General features: G+C 51.3%; 1 protein-coding gene across 1 annotated transcript in view; it reads left to right on the top strand.

The window, feature by feature from the left end:
* RPF2 (ribosome production factor 2 homolog) overlaps positions 1–17,864 on the top strand; it is a 92,596-nt gene that overhangs the window by 56,687 nt on the left and 18,045 nt on the right. Inside the window, exon 4 of the mRNA XM_078649161.1 lies at positions 14,317–14,356. Within this exon, the coding sequence (XP_078505287.1) occupies positions 14,317–14,356 (40 nt within the window). The remainder of the gene's footprint in view (positions 1–14,316; positions 14,357–17,864) is intronic.

Genomic DNA, 17,864 nt, shown 5'->3' with positions numbered 1-17,864 from the left:
TTAGTCCTATCTCTATGTTCACTGTCGTGTATATTCTGACTTCCTGCTTTCTCACTGCGCGTTCACCTCGTGGAACTCTTCGGAGTCCCGCTGTTACATTCACACGAGTAAGTACCCACGATCGGGGACTCGTTTTCTTATTGCATGATTGGTGGTGGTTACTGGATTACTGAAGATATATTCTATCTTGTGCACCCGTTTGATTGAAGTAGTCACTATATATAGCGTTTCACTATGGTTTATGGTTCGGTTGTGACTTTTGGTTCTAAGGCTATAATTTCATTTACAGGGTCACATACTCTCGCTTCTCTGTCACGTTCACGTAGTCGAGCACTTCTCATTTTTCAAACACACGTTTACTGGGATTGGATTCTAGTTTGGTTTTTGCTGATATTGTTACATGCGTATTACATTTGGTTCTTGTATGTTTTTGTTTGTAGAGTAATTCCCCTGACGACGGGCCATGCCCGAAATGCATTGGGTTGTGTGATGTGATAACACACCCGAACATACGTGTGGAATACAGATTATTGACATGTACCATCTATATTGAAATCCTGATATGGATATGAATAAATCACACATTTGAACATTCTTTCATCTTGAGTACGAATATCCTCACAGTTGAAGTAATGAATCAGACCTTTGGTCCTTTGAAAGTAGTGCGTTGGGTTGTTCTCTCCCTAGGCGGGAGAGCTTCTTCTACTAGGGCCATAACACAAGCCAGAGGGGCGGGGTCGCGGCAGGCAGCAACGCAGCGATCTTAAAGACACAGGAGAAATAAATACGACAGAGGTATACCAGTAAGTACCGGGCAAAACAACGGGTAGAAAGAAAAGCAATTGTGCACACAATCCACTGCCCGCCCACCGCAGCCACCACCTGTCCCACCGATCAGCACAATAAAGGACCCAAATACCAAAACGATACGAAATGTACCCCCAAGTAGAAAAAACCCCACAAAAAGGGGGGGGAGAGGGAAGGGAAAGGGGGAAAAAGGAAAAGGAAGGGACCCCAACCCAACCACCCGCCCCCAGGTGACAAAGCAGGAAAAACAAAATTCCGGTACAAAATCGACCACAAAATAGGAAGACAAACAGAACAAATCACCATCTTTGTAATACCGGAAAAATACACCAGAAAGACACCCGGGGGACAGACGGCGATACAGAGCCCCGAAAAAGGGGATACACAAGGGCCATAGAACCAAGTAGGGAGAAAAAAGGAGGAGAGAAAGACCCCTCCAAAAACAACAACAGACCCTCCCACCCACCCCACAAGCCCTCCCTACACCCCTGCAGAGGGCTATGGCCTACCCCCCGGCAGCGTGCCTGTCGCCCTAAATAGAACCCGAAATATAGGAGAAAAGGTACAGGGTAGAAACAAAGACAAAAGGGAAGGGGCAGGGGAAGGGAAGGAACAACGCACACGAGGGAGGGCGAAAAATCAGTATCATCTGCTTCCATCCCGCCACCTGCTACAAGGGAAGGGTATAGCCCACGGGAAGTTAACGATATTAGAAAAAGTTTCAGGAGTCCCATAAAATTACAGGAACATCAAAACAGCACTTGTCAATCACATAACAAAGAAACCAGACTACCGCATGTAAAAGTCGTTTCAGCCCTGTCCACTTTTGTCCAAGGTTGTAACCATCCGAACAAACCAAGAGCAAACGATGAGGGACACAGGGCTCAGGAGAAAATTTCGCGGCAGTCCAAAGAAGAAACTGGAAAGAAAATATTGAAGATCCAGGAAAGACACAGTACAACAATCGTATTGCAGACAGAGTTCCAAGGACAGTTCGAACGAGGCAGGCCCAGCCGGGCCGGAACATACTTCTCGGTCGGGGAGTCGACGCGAAGAGAGACTGGAAGGATCGTCGACGCCAGGCCAGGATACAAGCGGACCGCAGCCCAGTGGCCGAGGCAACCAGACAGGACAACGGGGGGCGTCGGAGACTCTCCGAGCCAAGGATGCGGTCCCCGCCGGGGGCACAGAGTCAAGGAGCACATCAGTCGCGATCATCGACGAGGAGGCCAAATCCGATGACGGGGGCCCGCAGTGTTCAAAATGAGGGTCCGCCTCCACAGTGGAGACAGACGCAGCCACGGTAGTCCGCCAGGAGTTCAGTGCATCCAGGACAAATCGAAGCGCAGGAAACTCCTTACAAGATCCGACATCCGGGCCATGCGGCGGGCCCCCAGTGCTCGCCCGGGCCCGGCAAAGACTCCCAGGGCCGGCCGCCATCTTAAGAGCCCAGCACGTCCCCGGTCGTCGGGAACCCCGGCCGGGGTAACACCAGAGCAAAAGGAGGTCAGCCAGACTGCGGCAGGGCGCCCCAAGGCAGAAAGGAGAGCCACCAGAAGAAGGATGTCCGTCGGTCCCCCCGTACCGCCGGCCCCGTTATCCGAGCCCGGGCGGAAAAATTCAAAATGGCCGGGCCGGGGAATAGAAGGGGGACCCAGCCAGACAATTGAGTAGGCTCTCCCGCGAGGAGCAGCGTTCGTACCTCTGGGCCCAGGCCAGTCGGGTCCGTCAAGGGGCACAGCCGGTCAATCCACACATCAGCCTCCGCGTCCAGCTCCACAGCGCCAACAAGGGCCGACCAACATGTTCCGTCACGGCCCAGCGTAGCAAGGAGGCCCGGCCAGACCGCCCCGGAGGCTCCGAGCGGGATCACTGCACAGGATCGACAGCACTCAGGATCACCGGAGCAACGGGTAAGTGTCCGCTAAGTGACTGGAGTACCGAAACACAGCAAGGAGGGCTTCCCGGGGCAAGAGGAATACAGGATAAATGAAGATAAACAGGCGGCCGGACGGAGCCGAGCTAAAACGCGGCCATCTCGGTCGCGAGCTAGGCTCCTCCCCACTTTCTGCACTCTTGGTCTCAGTTTTGATTTAACTGGGCTGGGCTCATGCTCCAAGATTATAGAGGAGACTGAGTCATTCGATTGTGTTGTGTCAATAATTAGTGATTGGCTCTGCTGTTCTAACGGCATCTCCTGATTAGGGGCCAACGACACATCAGGAAAAGCAGGGGGAAGAGAAAGCCTGCCAGGCTCCAGAGATAACCTCAGCTCCGTTAGTATAATTTAATTATTGAGGACCGATTCAGCCCTCGTTAAAAAGGCGTCGAAAGTTCCAACCACGCCTTTCACAGCAGTTAATTTCTGCCTACTCATTTTATTTTTGGAAATTGTGTGTAATTAGGAAACAAAAAGTCAACTCCTTAATACAATACAAGTAAGCAATCAGAGTGACTAGCACAGTGTTAAACTATATGCGTAAAAAGAAAAAGTTAAATGAGACACTTCTGTGCAAAATTATAAAATATTCCTCAAGGCTATATTTAAAAACTTGTGCTGTAACTGGTTAGCTTCTCAACAGTGCATTTCAAACCATAGAAGACTCTATGGTATGCTATGCAGTTAAAATCCAAATGAAAGGGGGGTGGCCCAGCCTCTTCCTGGCGCGTACGGGCCTGCCCTTGGCCCGGGCAGTGCCCGCGCTGCAGGAGCCCTCGAGCGTTTTTAAGCGCCTCCTGCGCTTTCTCGGTGACGCAGTGACTGGCGCCACGAGGAGGATGCTGGGAGTAGTAGTCTCGGCCCCCGTACTACTCAGAGGTGGCGGAAGCTTAATAATGGCAAAAGCGCGTTGCTGTCCCTTTGGACTGATTCAGGAGGATGGAATCGATCCGGCAAAGGTTTAGAAGGGACCCAATGTACAAATGCCCGGGAGGAACCAACCCCCTCTCACCCTCACGCAGCCCACACGCGCTGCATTGAGGAAGTGACCACTGGTGAACCACAGACCAAGAAAGGCCACTCGAAGATACAGCCCTGCACCCCTTCCCTGATTCCACCACCCCAAGTTACTCCCCCAGTTGATGTGCTAAAAACGACACTCGCACACTACCCACAACTGCGGCGAAGTTACTCTGACGAGATCCTAACAACCAAGCACATCACTAGAGACCAAGTACATTCAACCACACACAAGCCATATATGGCAGACAATAAACATGCCCAAACACTTAATAGACCCACTTGTTCACCGTACTGGCAATTTAATGCAACTGATTGATGAAAAACTGCAAATGTTGTTTTTATGCTCTTATACTCTGTCTGCATCAGAAAACTTTAATAAAAAGGTTTACAAAAAAAGTCTTTCTTCAGGCATTACAGTACTAATGGACTGTACAACTAGGCATACAGTCGAGAAGAGAAGTAACTTGCATTCTTCTTTGTGTGTGTGTTTTAATCTGTTTTTATTTGTACCACGAAACCATGAGAATAAAATTTTATAGTTTCTTCCACCTATTCTGACTAGTTATGGAACTACATCTTGAATACGATCTGCGTATTGTGGTAGTTCATTTAAATATGTGGGTTTGAAAGACCTCATATGATTAACATGGAGCATTGATTTATAACTGACTTGTTCCCTCATCAATGTTTGTCCTCGTTCTGCTTTTGAATTTATCTTCCAAAAATAAGGTTGTTCCACAGAACTATCTGTTTCACTCCTACTCCCACTTCATATGTTGTATCAGTCTGGAGATTTCTAAGTGTCACCAATTATATACTACCACATTTGTAATGTAAATTTAATTTTGAGTTTTCAGATTGCAGGAACAAGGCAATTAAATTAGTAACTTCACCTAATCTTAATCCGAAATGGACTAACATATTATTGAATTAAATGTTAAATTAGTAGCAATAGGTATTGTCCCTGAACTAACCCATTCATTAAAGTAGAACTAATTAAATTATATATTAAAAATATATAATTCACCTTAACTACACTTTAAAGGTAATTCTAGCTTTAAATTTAATGAATTAAAATCGATAACTAAGATTGACCTAACCACAAGGCTAACACTAACATTTTGTTGAATAAAAATGGAGCTTACCTAATACTTTCGGTCTTAGCCTTAACTCTTAGTTTAAATTAAATGAGTAACCAAAATGTAACCATATGCTACCCATAACTTTAAGTGAATTTAAAATGTATTAAAAAATATTTGCCACAATTATAATCTGAACACTCTCAAATATATGTAAAGTAATGCAATTGCTAGACTTGTTCCAATTCTGACCTTAACTTCTAAATTAAATTGCCTTCAACATAGTAACTAGTGTTAACCTAGCCTTAATGTTGTTCTTTGCACGTACCCCTTTTGATGTGCAGCATGCTTGTTAGTGGCAATTTTAATGTAGTGTTAGCTCCTGTGTGGAGGATAACATTTAAATAGGAGCCAGGCTTCGATTCTGCAAAGATTTGAAAGGCTGCTTGATATTCTACAAATATTTGAATTCGTGTTAGTTCACATTGGGTGTTTCTACAATGTATGAGTTCTTGAGATAGATTTTGAGGTATGATATGCAAGGTAGCTGGAGAAATGGTCTGGATGGCTCATTGTGTGGGTTGATGATGAGATTTGCAAGGCATCTCTAACAATATACTATTTGAAGGATGCAACAGTGTATGCTACAGTAGTCTTGTACTTTGTTAGATTTTTAGATTCCTCCAGCAGACATTCAGTCATTGGATAGGAATGTGTTATAAAGTTAACGGATTCCTACAAGTAATCAAGAAGCAGCTGATTGAATACCTTTGTTTGCTTTATGCCCTAATTATGTAAGTCAGTCTTCGAGCGGACTGGATTTTTACATTACAGACTTTATCCATCAGAGCCATCACTGTGTTAATCTTTTTTTTTTTTTAATTCTTTTTATTGTTGCATCAGGCGAATTATAGGTACCAGGAACAAGACATCGCGGGGGAGCGTCAACATTCCGCTCTACCCGCCTTTACGCAACTTTTGAAATAGTCATTTACATTGCATTCATCCTGACGAACTTATTTTTCATTTTCACCCCGAACTCCCCTCCCCCCCCATCAACTATAAGTAAGGGTAGTAACTGAGAGACCTCTCCTCGAAGCCCCCCCCCCTACCCGCCCTCCCCCCCCTCCCCAGCAGCATGAACCCTTCCAACCACTCCCCCCCCCCCCCCCCCCGACCCTCATGGCTCTCTCGGTCCTCTAAGACGTGTGACATTGAGTATAAGCAATCCCCATGGCCCGTAGCCTTCAAGGGTACACATACTGGAATCAGCAACATACGCACCATCTCCGTGCTTCATCCTACCACCCGCCCACTTCCCCCACCAGGTCCCGCCCACCTACTCTAGTCCATGGTAGTGCCTCCACTTGGCCCATATTTTTCTAAATTTTCGGGGGCAGCCCCTAGCTTTATACGTAACTCGTTCAGCAGCCATATACATATCTAGACCTCTTCTCCATTCCTCGAGATTTGGTTTCCCAGGCGCCCCCCACAATCTTGCAATGTCCCTTTTTGCGACCACCAGGGCCAGCAGCAGAAAAATGAGCAAGTATCTCGTGATATCCACCTCCGTGGACATTCCCAAGAGCGCCAGTTTGGGGTCCCTGGGTATCTCCACCTCCAGTATCGCACTCAATTCATTGAAAACCTCGTCCCAATATTCCTGTATCACTGTGCATTCCCAGATGATGTGGAAGAAGTCGCCCGTTTGGTGCTGGCATCGTAGACAGGTGGTGTTGTTAACCCTCCCCATCCGAAAAAGCCTCACCCTGTCAAAGTATGCCCGATGGAGGACCTTAAACTGAATGAGGCGAAGCCTCGATTTTATGGCCACCTCTCTGGGGTGCATGAGTATGAGTTCCCAGTCCAGGTCCTCCAGCGTGCCCACATCTGCCTCCCACCTCTCCCTAAGGGCCTGCAGATCACCCAACATGTTATTTGTCAGTGTTTTGTAGGTCATGGATACCGCCCCCCTCTGTATCTGTTCTTGCAGTAGGCGGCCCTCAAGTGGTGCAAATTGGGGAATGTCAGTGAGAGATATGTGTTGGGCTCCCCATGCATGTCGCAGCTGTATGTATTTGTAGTATTGGGTTCTCTGGAGTCCAAATTCCTGCTGCAGTGCTTGGAAGGTTTTAAGTTCCCCCTTTGCTATGACATCCCCAACTGTGGAGATGCCAATGTCATCCCACCTTTGAAACCCGCGCAACTTGTTCAGTTCAGTCAGCCACCTACATGCCCACAGGGGGGTTTGGCGGGTGAGCCTTTCGTGCCAACCCATTCTAACCGACGCTCTGCGCCACGCCGTCAGGGTAATCCTAGTCGCGGGGAGAAGCCGGCGGCCTCCCCTCCCACCATATAAAAAGTGGAGCACCGTCTTATTGCCCCATTTAGATCTCTCTAGTGCATAGGTGGGGTGGTCAGCCGGGGCGTGTATCCAATCGTTGATCGGGGTGAGGTGTTCCGCCCAGTAATAGGCCTCCAAATTAGGCAATGAGAGACCCCCACTATATTGGTGGCGCTGCATAGTCGTGAGTGCCACCCGGGACTGCTTCCCCAACCACAAGAAGGAGCGGAGATCGGTGTGGATTTTCCGCAATGTCAGAGCCGGGAGGGGATAATACTCATTTTGCAGGGCGTATAAAAACTTTGGGTGTGGATCATTTTATACAGGGCAGCCCTGCCCAAAATGGTGAGCGGGAGCGGCCTCCACCTATCCATCTCCGCCTTTGCCGCCACCAAAACTCTATCGACATTGTCCGTGTAGGAGCGCCGCTTATCTCTGGTGATAAAGACCCCCAGGTACCGGAAGCCTGCCGTGGTGTGAATGAGCAGCTCAGGCAACTCCTCCCCTCGCGGGGCACCTTGTGGGTCGTATAGGACCGACTTATGCCAGTTTATAGTATGTCCGGCTACCGCCCCAAAGTCGTCCAGTTCCCTGAATAAGGCCGGTATCGTCTTAGCCGGGTCGGTCACGTACAACAGCACATCATCGGCGTAAAGGGAGATCTTCTCCTGTTCAGTGGCCGATTCCCCCCAGTGGAAGCCAGTCACATCTCGGTTGAGCCGGATACGGATCGCAAGGATCTCGATCGTGAGGGTAAAAAGGAGTGGGGACAGCGGACACCCCTGTCGCGTCCCCCGCTCTATCGCGAACTCTCTCGACATTCGCCCATTTATGCGCACTCTAGCCCTAGGTTTCGAGTATAGAAGTTTCACCCAGCGCTGGAACTTGGGCCCAAACCCAAACCGTTCAAGGGTCCCCATCAGGAAAGGCCAGTGGACCGCATCGAACGCTTTCTCTGCGTCCAAGGAGAGGAACCAATGTGGCTCCCTCCTGTCACAGACCTCTTGGAGCCAGTTGTGGGTGCGCCGCAGGTTGAGTTTGGTGGCCCTGTCCGGCAGGAACCCGGACTGGTCCGGGTGGATCAGGCCCGGAATTACCTGTCGTAAGCGCCGTGCAAGAATAGTGGCCAGGATTTTAGTCTCAATATTTAGCAACGAGATTGGGCGATAGGAGGAACAGTCTCCACGGGGCTTGCCTTCCTTGTGAATCGGGATTATGGTAGCTAGGGCCAGGTCCGGCGGGAGGTCTCCGGAGGCAAACGCACCTGCATACAGCGACTTCATGTGGCGCGAAAGGAGGTCCCCCGTTCGTTTGAAGAACTCTGCCGGGAAACCATTTGGTCCCGGGGCCTTCCCCGGTTTCAGGGCAGCCATCGCCTCTGCAATTTCATCTAGGGACAGGTCGGCTTCCAAGGCCTCGCTATCCTCAGGGGTCAACTGCGGAACTTCCACACTACCCAGGAACGATTGCACCACCTCGCAGTCCCCTAGGTCCCTCGCCCTGTAGAAGTCTTCGAAATAGGTCGCAAAGGCCTCTGCTATAGCGCCGTCTGTGGACGCCCGCGCCTTACTAGGGAGCTCAACCCAATCCACCCACCTGGCAGCTCTCTCGCGCCTGCTCAACCATGCCATGAGTTTACCAGATTTATCGCCAACATCGTATAAGCGGTGCAGGGTGGCCAGCGCCTGTGTACGCGCCTCGTCCGTGCTTAGCTCTCTATACCGCCTTTGAGTGTCTAGCAGTATTCTGAGATCTACCTCCTCCTTTGTTCTGTGATATTCAGCCTCTCGGGTCAAGATGTTTGCCTCCTCCTTCGCTATGGCTTCCGTGCGTTTCCTTCTGGCCTCCCCCACCCTGGATTGGAAGCGATCCCTCAACACCGTTTTCATGGCTTCCCACAGTGTCACCCCGGACTGTACCGATCCCTCATTTTCGGCCAGAAAAACTTTGATATCCGCTCTTATGCCCCCTAGAATTTCAGGAGTCTGTAAATCCCATGGCGACATATGCCACTGTGCCTGACCTCTCCCCCTACCCCGACCTATATGTACGAACAGCGGAGAATGGTCCGAGATACCCCTCGCCCTATAGTCTGCCTCGTCTCCCGCCGAAAGCTCCTGTCTCGATGTGAAAATGTAATCTAGCCTAGAGAAGACCTTGTGGGCCCCAGAGTAAAATGAGTAGGCCACGTGGGTAGGATGTAGCCACCGCCAAACGTCAGTAAGACCGATCGTGGCCATTCTGCGCGCCAAAGCCGTCTCTGTAGCCACCGTGAGGGGGTTCCCAGATCTATCGCGCGTCGTGCACATCACGTCATTGAAATCCCCCCCCACAATCTGTATCGTGTCCGCTGTGTCTAGCAGAATGGCCGTGATCTCCTGCATTGTTCGTGTTTGTAATTTGGGTGGGGCATATACCGACAGTAGAGTGTACCTGCGCCTCCTCCATGTCCCCTGCACCCCGGCAAACGAGCCCTGTGGGTCCAACCATGTACGTGTGACTGTGAAAGGTGCCGTTTTCCTAACTAGTATTGCCGTGCCCCGTGAGTCCATGGTGTATCCCGCGTGTGCCAGAACTGTGTACTGCCCTCGCGCTAAAAATGCACAGCGGGTCCCCCTCAAATGTGTTTCCTGAAGGAAAATGACGTCAGGTGCCACTCGCTTAATATATGCGGTAACCAGGCTCCTCTTAATTTTGGAACCCAGTCCGTTAACGTTCCAGGTTAGCGCCTTAACCCCAGCGCCTTCACCGTGAGGTGTAGCTAGTGTACTCGCCATTGTTTCACCTGAGGACTATCCAGCACCGGGCCCCAGGGCCGGGACGGTAGCAAGGGTAAACTTTCCCGAAGTCGCTGCTGCTGGGGTTTGACGAACTTCCCCCCTCCCTCCCCAACACTCTCAACAACCCCAACGTGGGGTAACATGGTAACAGAACCCCATCCCACTCCCCCCACCCCACCTCCCTCCCCTTCCAGTTGCATCCCCATCCGGGTCTCAACTATCCACGGGAGTAGGCCTGTCGCCCTCCCACACATCCCACCCTCAATAAACCGCAACCAGTGCTAAAAACACAAAGAACAGTACTAGGGGGGGTGCCAACTTGCTTGCTCTGTATCGCCGAGCCGTCATCTTTTCCCTTTCCCAGTGCATCATTGTTCACGAGTGTGAGTCTTGTGTGTCCATCTGTCCCTCACGACCTGTAGAGTCTTGCTCCAGCTGCCGGATTTCTTTAGCCAGAGGGTGCAACGAATCACTCCTTGAATCATCCCCCTCCTCTCCGGATGCGCGGCCCTCCGATTCCTCCATTTCTTCGTCTGCAGAGCGGATTCCATTTCTCAGGCTACCAACCCTCGAGCCTGCCACGGAGTCGGTACCCGGTGACGCGGACCTGCCTCGCCTCCCGTCCTGCCGTGTGCTTGTCCTGTATGGAGTTTGCGGCGTCTTGTGCTGTGTCCTCCTCAGTCTCCGTCTTGGCGGCCTCGGCCTCTCCCATGTCGGTCGTTCCCGCAGTGACCGGTCCATCTCTGCCCGGCCCGCCGCCTCCCTACTATTCAGGATAGGTCGCTCCTCCAGCCATTGCCACGCGTCGTCCGGGTGTGCAAAGAAGATGGATTTGTCCTGATAGATGACCTTTAACTTGGCCGGGAAGAGGAGCATATACTGGATGTTGAGGGACCTCAGCTTTGCTTTCACGGCGTCAAAGGAGCGGCGTTGTTTAGAAACTTCCTGACTGTAGTCCGGGAAGATCATTATGGTGGTGTTTTCAAAGCGGATCTCACCCAGTGTCCTGGCTTCTCGCAATATCAGATCTCGATCGGCAAAGTTCAGAAACCGGGCTATGACCGGTCGTGGTCTCGCACCCTCCGGTGGTTTGGCCAGGAGCGCCCTGTGCGCCCTCTCTATGATAAAACACGGGGAAAACCGCGCCGTAGGGAAGGTCTTTTTGAGCCAGTCGAGGAGGAAGGCGGTCATACTCCTTTCCTCAATCCCTTCTCTAAAGCCCACGAAGCGCAGGTTGTTCCGCCTTGACCTGTTTTCGGCATCATCCACCTTCCACAGAAGTTGACGGTGGGAGGCCTGGAGCTCTGCCATATCCTTCCTCAGCTCAGAGACCGACTTCTCAGTGTCCGTCAATCTTGACTCGGTCACCGTGACCCTGTCGGTCAAGTTTCGAAAGTCCTGGCGTAGCAGCGTAACCTCGGAGCCTACCTCCCCGATTTTGGTTTCCAAGGCCGCTCGTGAAGCTTGGATGTCCGTTCTAGACGCCTGTATGGCCTCCAGCAGCATGTCCGTGTCATTGCGTGCGCCTGATTGCACGGGCCGTTGTTCCACCGTGGGTCGCGGAGCAGCAAAATTGTCCATCGTGCCCTGCCTCTTGGTCTTGGGTGTCGTTGCATTCTTGCCCATAGCTGCGTTGTCTAGAGGCCAGGGGCTTCTGGGATGAACCTGCCTCCCTCTGCGGTGTCGCTGGGCTCGGCCGTGCGCCGGGAACAGAGGCAGAGTGAAGTAGCTCCTCGACCACGCAATGCCCTCGGGCGGCCCCCAATTGTGATCCTGAGAGTCTCTGGGCCGGGGCCCGCGTACACTCCCTGGCCTGATGTGGATAGCCGGGGGGGGGGGGCCGATCCTCCGCTCGCGGCTCGCGGGGTGGATTTGTTTTTGTTCCCCGAGGATCCTACCGTCTCAAGCGCGGGTCTCAGGGCGTGGGCACAGGCGGTGCAGCTCCGCAAGTGGAGGTCCAGCGGCGTCGTCCAACCGCCCCCTTTCCCGTGCGGGCCACCGGGCTTAATGGCAACAGGGCCCGGTCACCACATCCCCGGCAGGCCCTAGTGGTCTTCTGTGGCTCGACCGCCTTCACCCCAGTGTCTTCAACTGTGTGCCTCCGCGTTGGTGTAGGGTGGTCCCCGTTCCCGGCGCCAGGCAGACCGAGCCAGGCTCTAAATGATGGGGGCCCCAAGGGGGGGGGGGGGGGGGGAAGTATATCTCCACCTGTGACTCGTGCGGGCCCTCCCCGTGCTCCTCACCGCCTCGGGCCCAGAGCGCCAGGTAGAAGGGCAGTGGTGCGGCGCTGGTGGCAGAGGGCTCGTGGTGACGCCCCGTCGCTCCTGTTCCTGAGCGGGCCGCAGGGTTCTAGGGTGGCAGGGACCGACCCTTTCCCCCCCGGCAGGCCTCCGCGTCTGTCCTTGAGTCAAGCGCCGTCCCGGAGTACACAGCTAGCGCGCGGCCGCCATGTTGGTAAAGGCGGGCGCCGCTTCAGGGGCTGACCCTGGTCCTCGCGCCGGGCAGATACGGAGCTCCTCACCTCGGTGCAGGCCCCGGTTTCGCTCCGTCCCTGAGCCCGTGTCCGGACACAGACTCTGTCCGGCTGTGATAGCAGTGGGGGGGACCCCGCCGTCACACTCCTGGAGCCTCCACGCCGGCCGCCATATTGGGTGAGGCGGTCGGTGGTCGCCGCTGTCCCGCTCTCAATGTTCGGCGGAGATGGTAAGCAGCCGTCCGCCCGGCTGCCGAGCACCCAGCGGGGCCCCCACGGATCGGTGGCAGCGAGGTGCGGGTCCGTCGGTCCTCGTTGTGCGCCTCTCTCTATCCGAGCGCCGAGGCCGCCATCTCGATCACCGTGAGGCAGCAGAGCCACCGTTACACACGGTGCCCAGGCAGGAATCGACTTCGTCTCCGCTCCGCAGTGGCCCGTAACAGGTACCCGGGCTTCAGCTCCCTGCTTCGGTGGCGTTTCTGGGTCTTGGGGGATTGGTAAAGTCGGATAATCAGTGGGCTCGGCAGGAGCTCAGTGCCGGCACGTCTAGTCGGCCATGCTGCTGGCCACGCCCCCCATCACTGTGTTAATCTTAAGCTTCAGATGGAGCTTATTTCTGGATATGATGAACGCCTGCTTAGTACTGGCTAGGACTGGAAATGTCAAGACCCTTTTCGAGTATCTCAATGGTTGGGGGAAGTGTGTGAAATACACGTTTGAGCGAGCAATGGGAGGACGAGTGGCTTAAGTCTAGAGGAAATCTAAAACATGTTTGCAGTAAACTATGGCTATCAACATGTGGTTATCCGGGACTCCATGTCCCCGCTCTTGTAATCTTTTTATAGTTTGCATGTAATTCGCAATTACTGTATTCTTTGAAAGATTGGTCTGTACATGCTGAAATGCTATTTAGAAACATTGAAATGCTGTTTAGATGGAGCCAGTAGCAGATATTCTGTACCGAGCTAAATGTGGCCTGCTTTTTATGGTTCCAGACAAAAGCGATATTAAGGTTTTCTTTTGGTTGTGAAATTCCTGAAATTCTCCATGTGGTGTAATTACATTCTGTTTGCGACACCATTTTAGCTCAGGAGCACAGTAACAACCAGAGTGTGAGCAGCTACTCTTTGTTGCACCTGGTTTCTTTTGAGATTTATCTTGTCTTTTTTCACTGTGAAATTTGTCCTCACTGAAATATAGTGCAAAATTATGGTTTTGCATGATTTTGCATACTTTTTGAATTCTTTAGAGTGTTTAAGTGATAACAAGTTATAGAACATTTTGCACGCAAGATAGTGTTTATATCGTGGTATATGTGGCTGATGGAGGTGTTTGAATCGATTTAAACTTCAAAGGTCTTTATTGAATAAATAAAGCTTAGTGCGTTGTTTTCTTGCTTTAAGAGATGTCTCCTTCGTTTAAAATATTTCTAATTACATTTTTTCATCACCTATGAACAGTTATCATGATGGTGATGCACTTCTCATATACACTGCTAGTGATAGATTTGTGTTTGACACTTTCTAAAGTCGTGCATCTCAAAAAAAGTAAGAAAATGTGTCCTATTAGGTATAATGAGCAACTCTTTGAATTGTTTACTAATATTTTCAGAGACCGCAATCTTTGTTATACAAAAGAATATTAAAAGAACTAAAAAAAAATTCAATAATTTCTTTTTCTAAAATTACATCGATTCTTAGCAGATTACTGCTAAGGAATTTTGATGTCTTTGCCCCATATTCCTTGGTAGCTTGCGCCATTTTCTTTAGGTGAAGATAATTTTGTAAAACTAGTTTTTCAACTGATTGTTGTTAATGGCCTTCTTTGTGTTCTTACGGGTGGATATCATTTAATTCTCTCTTTTCCATCAGAAAAAACATCACAAGACCTTTTGAAGATCAAACATCGATGGTAAGTTGTGAGTGTTTTGTCCACAGTGGAATTTTGTTACACCTGGTGTACTGGGCGACTGAATAGTCGGGAATGTTTTAAAAACAATTTCTGGAAATAATCTAGCATTATCAGCTCGAAGGTCTGCTGTGTCAAGCAGAGAGTTGAACATATGTCTGGATTGAAACTGGGAGTTTAACAGTGTCTGAATTTGGAGGTGGGAGTCTCAGCAGTGTCTGGAGTGGTGCTGAGAATCTCAGCATTGCCTTATTTGGATTTGGAACTGCAGATGCATCTTATTTGGAGATGGGAATCTCCACATAGTTTGATTAGAAGCTGAACGGCTCTGCAGTGTGTTGATTGCAGCTAAGAGCCTTGCATGCACTGGTTTACAGCTGGGATTCTCAGCACTGTCTAGTTTTGAGCTTGGGAGCCTGGCAATGTCTTATTTGGAGACTGGAATCTCAGCATCTGATTTGAATCTGGGATCCTCTTCAGTGTGTGGATTGTCCCAGCAAGCCTTGCATGCACTGGTTTACAGCTGGGATTCTCAGCACTGTCTAGTTTGGAGCTTGGGAGCCTGGCAATGTCGGGATTAGAGTTGAAGTTTCAGGTTTGGAGTTCGCAGCTCAGCAATTGGGGGCTTGAATTTTAAGGCCCGATTACGATGGCGGTGAGACCGCCACTGTCAGGCTATGGTGGCAGTCCCGCGGCCATCAGTGGCGGTCCCACCACCATCGGCCCACGCAGGACCCGCCCCGCATTAGGATGGCAGGCGGATGGTGGGCAGGCGGGCGGAGAAACCGTCCGCCATGTATCCGATGGGCTCAAGGAGATCGTCGGATGGAGTTCAGTCCTTACAACATTGGCGGTGCCTACTCCGGCACCGCTGTAGGGATTATAATGTCTCTTTCTGCCGGCCGTTTCATGACGGTTAACCACCATGAAAAGGCTGGCGGAAAGTGACTTTAGGGTCCTCTCGCCATGGTCCAGGGGTGCTCCCCTAAAGATCCCTGCACCAAGTGGCAGGCACGTGCCTGCCACACAGTACAGGGATGTTTAGAATCATGCCTCGTAGCTTTGAGGCTTGTGCTGCAGCCCTTTTTCGGGCCGCAGCACAAGCCTCCATGCTACGAGGCATGTTTCCGACCGCAATCTGTCTGGTGGACCGCCGAATACCTGTCGGCCATCCCTGTTCCCGACAGGCAATCCTAATCGTGCCCTTACTCTCAGTGGTGTGTGGGTTAACGAAGGAGCCCAGTGGATTGATGGGTAGAACCAGGAGCTAGGCAAGATCTGGTTTAGAGCAGGCCATCAGCTAGGAAAATTAGTGATGCTTGGTTTCGAGCTGTGGATCAGCTACTAGCCTACAAGGTCGGGTTTACAGCCAGAGGGAGCTTATTGTTTGGGTTATGACCTGGAGATTGCCTAGAACTAACATGTCCTCTCCCCCACTTTCAGTGCTCCAGCTCTTCTCCGGTGTAATTGTGCGCTGCAGACCTGTAATAAGTCTTGCGGTTAGATTATGAGCCCAAGAGTTTATTCTACAGGCGCCGCGCTATTGAGTTAAGATCATTCTATGATCTTGTTTATCATGTTTTTCCGTACTACTCTAAAATTTGTAAACATTATAAGATCGCATGGTTTAATCTAGAAGCTGTAACCAGAATGACCTTGATTTGGTGTATCAAATAATAGTCTGGTTCTGTAGTAGGGGATCTCTGTGTATAGTCATAATCTAGTGAATAGTCCCGCCCATGTGCGCGGACCCCGGAGCAATCAAAAAATAATCTCTTACGTTGTCAAAACATGCAGAACTGCACAGACACTTAAGAGCGAATTTAAAGACAGATAATGCAGCCTATATTCACAGTCTACCCTGTCCAGTACTTCGACTAGAAATTCCACCAAAAATCCACAAACAGCACAGCCTGTCCAGGGTTTTCTTACAGAGAAAACCTTGCCTGTAACAGCAAAACCCTCTGGAATGATAGAGAGGAAGAAGTGGACAGACAAGCCCCATAGGCTGCCATTATGTGGCTCAAAACAGGGTACTGTGCCTTTAAGAGAACTTTCCAGAAGCCTCACAGTATCCCAGAATGCACTGCAGGTCCCCTTCACCTTCAGTTCTTTTTTCTGGCTCCTGCTAGCAGGACCCTGGAGCATTAGCTCTTCTTTTTTGAGCTTTTTCTATATTATTTTTGTGATAAATTTGGATTTTTACAGCTTCACTCGACGTCTTTGGCCTTTATCTACATTATGCTGTGTTTTTTTGGCAGAATTTCTGCAGTATTCTTGTCTTATACTACTTCTAGTCTGACAAGTGCTTTGCCTGCAGCTGTACTAAAGACCAAAGCTGAAGCTCACAGGTTTGTATTCTGTGTTTGCCTGTGTCTTTGGACACCTGTCTTCTCTGTAGCTTCTTTGATGGGAAGCTTCGGCTCCCAGGTTTAGAACAGAGGAGTTTGAAGGCATCTTCAGTTTCTGGGTGAGGAGAGGGTGGGTTCTCTACCGAATCCCATGCTGTTACCTCTGGGGTTCTCCCCGGTAAGGGCACGTCTGAGCTATGACGCGGTGTCGGTCGGCGGCGAGGACGTGGAGTGCCTCGACGTCATGGAGTGCCTCGACGTCATGGGGTGCCTCGACGTCGTGGAGTGCCTCGACGTCGTGGAGTGCCTCGACGTCGTGGAGTGCCTCGACGTCGTGGAGTGCCTCGACGTCGTGGAGTGCCTCGACGTCGTGGAGATGCCTCGACGTCGTGGAGATGCCTCGACGTCGTGGAGATGCCTCGACGTCGTGGAGATGCCTCGACGTCGTGGAGATGCCTCGACGTCGTGGAGCTGCCTCGACGTCGAGGAGCTGCCTCGACGTCGAGGAGCTGCCTCGACGTCGAGGAGCTGCCCCGACGTCGAGGAGCTGCCCCGACGTCGAGGAGCTGCCCCGACGTCGAGGAGCTGCCCCGACGTCGAGGAGCTGCCCCGACGTCGAGGAGCTGCCCCGACGTCGAGGAGCTGCCCCGACGTCGAGGAGCTGCCCCGACGTCGAGGAGCTGCCCCGACGTCGAGGAGATTGTCATGAAGCGGTGATGCTCGACGTCATGGAGCGGTGATGCTCGACGTCATGGAGCGGGGATGCTCGACGTCATGGAGCGGTGTGGCTCGACGTCATGGAGCGGTGTGGCTCGACGTCATGGAGCGGTGTGGCTCGACGTCATGGAGCAGTGATGCTCCTTTTGGGGCGTTGGTCGCTTGGGCTCCGCTATCTTCCTTTGGGTACAGACGCCACCTTTATGGATGGCTCGGTGTCTCGGTGTTTTACACCGTAGTGACATTTTGACGTCGGAGTGTTGGTGTCGTAGAGACAGTCACTGTCTTAGTGATGGTGACGTCGTACTGAGGTCGACGTCATGGGTTACAGCCGCAGTATACTTGCCGGCGCTTGCGGCCTGGGTCTTGTTCCAGGCCTCGCTCCGTGGTGAGCCCCCTCTGTGTAGGAGGGGACTTTGTGTTCCCAGCACCGTCCACCCACG

Source organism: Lissotriton helveticus, chromosome 6, assembly GCF_964261635.1.
Source record: "Lissotriton helveticus chromosome 6, aLisHel1.1, whole genome shotgun sequence".
In the NCBI taxonomy this organism is placed as follows: Eukaryota; Metazoa; Chordata; class Amphibia; order Caudata; family Salamandridae; genus Lissotriton; species Lissotriton helveticus.
This window is presented reverse-complemented; position numbering and strand designations above follow the sequence as displayed.